The sequence below is a fragment of the Cynara cardunculus genome (genome assembly GCF_001531365.2).
Source record: "Cynara cardunculus var. scolymus isolate 2C chromosome LG 12, CcrdV1, whole genome shotgun sequence".
Lineage (NCBI taxonomy): Eukaryota > Viridiplantae > Streptophyta > Magnoliopsida > Asterales > Asteraceae > Cynara > Cynara cardunculus.
The window spans coordinates 2407714-2413936 of NC_037539.1; the positions used below are offsets into that span (position 1 = coordinate 2407714).

The 6223-nt window shown below is 33.6% G+C and overlaps 2 protein-coding genes across 2 annotated transcripts in view; both read left to right on the forward strand.

Annotated features, from left to right (window-relative positions):
• Positions 1–1526, forward strand: part of LOC112523601 (secoisolariciresinol dehydrogenase-like) — a 2674-nt gene extending 1148 nt beyond the window's left edge. Inside the window, exon 2 of the mRNA XM_025133268.1 lies at positions 670–1526. Within this exon, the coding sequence (XP_024989036.1) occupies positions 670–1450 (781 nt within the window). The 3' untranslated portion in view covers positions 1451–1526. The remainder of the gene's footprint in view (positions 1–669) is intronic.
• A 2740-nt stretch (positions 1527–4266) lies between these two features.
• On the forward strand, positions 4267–5341 carry LOC112523604 (secoisolariciresinol dehydrogenase-like). Its single transcript, XM_025133273.1, has 2 exons — positions 4267–4323; positions 4465–5341. The coding sequence occupies exons 1-2, from the start codon at positions 4298–4300 to the stop codon at positions 5234–5236; spliced, it is 798 nt and encodes a 265-aa protein (XP_024989041.1). The 5' UTR covers positions 4267–4297; the 3' UTR covers positions 5237–5341.
• Positions 5342–6223: the final 882 nt, after the last annotated feature.

Here is a 6223-nt window from a genome sequence, read left to right on the forward strand (position 1 = left end):
ATATATATATATATAATATATATATATAGGTGCCTAATCATATGAGAACTAATTAGTTTGTGATAACTGTGAGATTCAATCTCAACCACAAATCAATAGATAAATTAAAAAATTTATAATTTTGGTAATTTTGAATTAAAATTTTAATACAAAGATATTTTTGGTATTTTAAAACTCTCATCTCTCCGGCCACTGTCCTCCGGTGATACCACAATGGTATCATAATGCATCATATATGTGCTTGGGTATCACATCGTATGAGAATGATAAAAATCCTATGAATAGATTTGAACCCTTGATCACTTTTAATCTATTTGTTTATTAATTAGATTCATTTTAATGTTCAACTTTCACATCTTGTATATTCTTTTTACTTGCTTATCTTTTGAAATATAAATTCGTTTTTTCTTAACATGTTATTATTTTGTTATCAAATAATAAATCACAGATTTTTTTTATAATACAAAAGAAGAGCTTTGTGACCATCAATTTAGTGATACATCAAATTTTCTGATTTTAGCACAAAACACTCGGATTACATGATAATTGTAGATTATTGCAATCAGGGTGATTTCCGACTTTAAAAGCCAATCCTTTTTTCGTGATTAGTTTATAATAGATCTTCCTATCTTGCTTACTTAAAACAAACATGAACGAAATTTGTTTCAGGCTCGAAAATAAGGTAGCAATTGTTACTGGTGGAGCTCAAGGCATTGGAGAATGTATTGTGAGGTCATTCGTAAAACATGGAGCAAAAGTAGTTATTGTTGATATCAAAGACGACTTGGGAGAATTAATTTGCAAAGACTTGGGTGCTGAGTTCGTATCTTTCATTCACTGTGACGTAAGCGTTGAATCAGATGTAGAGAACGCCATCAACACCACCATCGGTAGGCATGGGAAACTCGACATCATGGTTAACAATGCAGGGATTGGCGATGCGCCAAAACTTAGCATTTTAGATAATGATAAGGCAGACTTCGAGCGTGTTATTAGTGTCAATCTAATTGGAGCGTTTTTGGGAACCAAACATGCAGCACGGGTGATGATTCCAAAATGCAGTGGGAGCATCATCACAACTGCAAGTGTATGTTCTATTACAGGTGGGGTTGCTTCTCATGCATACACAAGCTCAAAGCATGGTGTGGTTGGACTAGCAAAGAACGTTGCTGCTGAACTAGGGAAGTATCAAATCCGCGTTAATTGCATATCTCCCCATTTTATACCAACTCTGTTGGCAATGAAGTTCTTCGACATGGATGAAAACTCGACTGTGTACTCAAACCTTAAAGGCAAGACACTTGGACCACAAGATGTTGCAAATGCAGCTGTTTTTCTAGCAAGTGATGAGTCTGAGTATATGAGTGGACATAACTTGGTCGTAGATGGAGGTTACTCTGTTCTTAATCCTTCATTTGGCTTGTTTTCATTGGACAAGATAGAATCCTAGGTCAACACATCATTCTTGTGTTTCGTGTGCTTGCATTTTCTGATGTTGTTTTCTTAGTTGAATAATGTCATATTCTTGTACCAAATCCTCATAACGACCAAATAAGAACACTTGATAAAGTGTAAACATTATAATTTGGTACAACACATTTTTTGCTTAAAAACCAAGCCGATTAGTACGACTAGAAGCCATTGTTGGTGGTCAGACAGAGAAATAAAGGCCAGCGGCCGCCGTGTGACGGTGGTTCCATCACCGGTGAGTTTTTACCCTTTTTCCGCGTTTTAATCAACAAATGAAAATCATGCTTTTTTAATAATCCATTTGAATGAAAAAATATCGAGTTTTTATATTTAATGAGGGCTCATATATCTAAAATTTGTTCCAATGTTAGGGGCCGTTTATCCAAATACTTACCCGGTAAGCGCTTACTGATAGGAGTCAACACTATAATCTATTTTACCAGATAAGATTGTAGTATATTAAAATGGTATCGTATGCAACAATTTACCTGGTAAACGTTTACCCGGGTAAGAGTCTTCACCGTCACTTACCGGGTAAGACTCTCTATCCCTATCATCGCTCTTAACGGGTAAGATTTTCAGCCCTTGTCATGTGCATCAAGTGAGGAAAGTTACCCAATCCACACTTACCGGGTAAATATTTAGTAAACGACCCTTATTCTCTTTCAATGAAAATATGCTTAACATTCGGTTCTTGTCCAAATAATTAATAATGACCATTATTTTAGTATAGATTTGGTCTGAATACCATCACGTTATGTAAAAAACTATTTTCAGACAAAAAATATAAAAGAATTTAATAAAATAAGGTGATTTTATCATATAATATAAAATGAAATGTAATTATTTGATAATTGTTTAACAGTAAAATTAGGGCGTTGAATGGTTAAGGGAAACCCAAGATACAAAATTGTTCAGAGGGTTTTGGAACCATTAAGAGGCCGACTTTTTTTCCTGTCAAAGAAGATTCACCTCTTAGCGATTCAAAGGCTGACTCTTAATGAAACTATTAAAAGGTAAACAAAAAACCCTAAAACCACAGTTTACGAATAACCCATGGACGAAATTTAGTGATGTACTTCATAATTTTATTTTAAATACAAGTTTATCAATTCCGTCGTTGGCTGATCAATCTTTTTGCGATTTCGCAGTACTTTGATATTACATTATTATTCTATGTAAGAGTCATTCATTATGTACAACCATACAACAGAACGTGTCATTGTCGATTCGAGGGCATTGACATATACAAGTAAAAACATCAATTTTATAACGACCAAACCCAGCGGCATAAGTGTCTTCTTAATGTGCCACATAATACCCGTATGGGTAAGAAGGTACGAATATAACAGATGACAATCGAAGATCTAGAGCCATAGATATCAACCACAAACTTGGGTATATACGCGACTTTGCATCCTCTTTTTTCTATGAAATCTGTAAACAAGAGAAAGAAAAATCAGTAATCTATTAAAGACTTCAGCAAAAAAATACAAGTTGAAATAACGAAAGTATAAACTCATTACATGGGTGATCGGTTTGGAGCTTTAATTGGAGCCATTTGTAGCCATAAGAGTGAAATTGTACATGAAATTACATGTGAAACACGAGGGGTACAATGATCGATATTTATAAAGTCAGACTACGATTTTGGGCTAAAAAAATATTGTTTGAACATAAAAACTCAATTATGGATACGTCAAAGTGGTTAAAGCGATTGATACAGGTTTTAACATGAAAATCATGATTTCAATAAGACCGTAAACCTAAATTATTAAGTGTCGTACTATTATTATAAAAGTCAAACTTTGAGCAATTATATAAATAATTGATTGTGACAAAAGATGAACGGGTCTTAATAAGACAATTCTAATAAAATATTTAAGTGAAACACTGTGGATGATGCAACATATCTGATTAGCTTAAATGTACAGTTCTCACTTGAAGTTTATATTTTCGCCATGATATCTTGCATTTCATTGGTCGAATTTCCATTTCGATCATTATTAAGTAAATAAATCAAAATTATCAGATTTTAATTACATATTTTAATACAAGTATTTATCTTGAATATTTTTTCAATAATCGTATCTTAAAAATTGGTGGGATACTCGCATAATGCAGCAAGATACATCTCGATTTTAATGTTTTTTTTTTTTTTTTTGTCTTGATCAATGTTATAATTCGGTTTTATGTGATTTTGAATAAAATGATAATGTTTTTATTTTTGAATAAAATATAAATATGAAAATATATCATAAAAATTTGAAAAAAAAGTATGGTTATTTGTACCAAACTGACTATTTGAAAATTTTCTTTTTTCGTGTGTTTCTATAATTCATTTTTTTAATAATATAATTTTTTATAAATATAATAATTAAATATTTTGTTAGAACTCAATGAGTATCCTAATTATATTTTAGAATTCTTATATTTAAAATGATATATTCATCCTTTATTTGATTATGTTGATCTGCAATTAGTTACACGAATTAAAACAAGAAACTTTAATAAGTTGTACTTACGCACAATTTACTAGTAATCTTGAACTTCAAGTAATATGCATCAATAAACAGTATTTCATTCATAAAAATGGTTTTTAAGAATTTTTGTTAAATAATTTATAATATAGTATAGATAATTTATATGATATTATATTTTTATTAGAAACGTAGATAAAAGAATAGGTGATTTCATTTTACATTATTATTAATAATATTTTGYTGATTTTACTTTTCTAATATCCCTATAAATAGCATGGTATTATCGTCCAACCTCAYATCAAACCATAATTTTGGCCAAGGAGCAAAATTATAGTGGCAGGATAATGGATTCTTCGACTCCGAAATCAAGGTATACTTTCCTATCTTCTAGATAAGTGTAATCAGGGTGATTTCGAACTTTAAGAAGTTAATTTTCATAACATGATGAGTTGATAACACGTCTTCCATTTTTGTGCTTACTTGATACTAACGTGAACGATACTTGTTTCAGACTTGAAAACAAGGTAGCCATCGTTACTGGTGGAGCTCAGGGCATTGGAGAATGTATTGTGAGGTCGTTCGTAAAGCATGGAGCAAAAGTAGTTATTCTTGATGTCAAAGATGACTTGGGGCAACTGGTTTGCCAAGACTTGGGTGTTGAGTGTGTATCTTTCGTTCACTGCGACATAACCCTTGAATCAGATGTAGAGAACGCCATCAACACCACAGTCGCTAGGCATGGGAAATTGGATATCATGGTTAACAACGCAGGGATTGTCGATGAGCCAAAGCTTAGCATTTTAGACAATGACAAGGCAGACTTCGAGCGGGTTATCAGTGTCAACCTAATTGGAGTGTTCTTGGGAACCAAACATGCAGCACGGGTGATGATCCCAAAATGCAGTGGGAGCATCATCACAACTGCAAGTATATGTTCTATCACAGGTGGGGTTGCATCTCATGCTTACACAAGCTCAAAGCATGGTGTGGTTGGACTAGCAAAGAACGTTGTTGCTGAACTAGGAAAGTATCAAATCCGTGTCAATTGCATATCGCCCTATGTTATACCAACTCCACTAGCAATTAAGTTCTTCAAGATGGATGAAAACTCGACTGTGTTCTCAAACCTTAATGGCAAGACGCTTGGACCACAAGATATTGCAAATGCAGCTGTTTTTCTAGCAAGTGATGAGTCTGAGTATATGAGTGGACATAACTTGGTCGTAGATGGTGGTTACTCCGTTCTCAATCCTGCATTTGGCTTGTTTTCATGGACAGGATAGAATCCTACATCAACACATCTTTCTTATGTTTTGTGTGCTTGCGTTTGTTTTTCTTTTCTGTTATTGTTTTCTTGGTTGAATAATATCGTATTCCCATGTCAAACCCTCATAATATATCAAATGAAAGATTGGAAGTACATCTATGAACCCGAATAAATATACATGAATCTCTAAATAAAAACCCAAAACTACAAAATTGTGGTTTAAAAATTCTGACTTAAATACAAAAACGACATCAAGCTAGATAACATTTAGGGGCTGTTTGGCAGTTGCTGAATGATTTAGTGCAGAATAGTTAAGAGGTCAGAATGGTTAAAAGGGTCAGAATGGTTAAGTGCAGAATGAAATAAGGTCGGTTGGTAATTGTTCTCTGAATGACAACAAATTACCATTTTAACCCTTAACAAATTTCAGAATTTTCCCCAACCAACTCGTTGTTGCCCAAATTTGGCTACTCAATAGTTACCATTGACTGCTTCTTCATGATAATGGAACTGCACATGAACATAAAATCATATCTGGGTGTGCTTTTCTTATCACAGTTCTTAACCCTCGATTTTATTTTTGGGTTCTATGATTTGATTTTGATTTGAATACAGAAGAGACTTTTTGTGGTTTTGATTTAGGGTTTCACTCACTTTTGGATTTGGGTTATGTTTTTCCTGGATGAGACGTTACCGATTTCGTTGATGGGATCTAAGGATTGTCGCCGTCGGGAAGGAGATGTTATGGGATCTACCGATTTCGTCGCGCCGATGCCATTGCCGACTGTTAAAGAAATGGAGGTCAAAACAGAGGCGGGCCTAGGCGYCGATGCCATTCCAGAGATGGTGAAGACGATGATGGTCAAAATAGATAGATTCTGGAGAAGGCGATGAAGAAAAGAACCCAAAAAGAATATGTACATGGGTCACATAATTTATAAGTTCTTCTTCTAGAATCTTAGAGTTTGTGTTTCCTGTATTTATTTTTTTCTAAGTGTTTGTG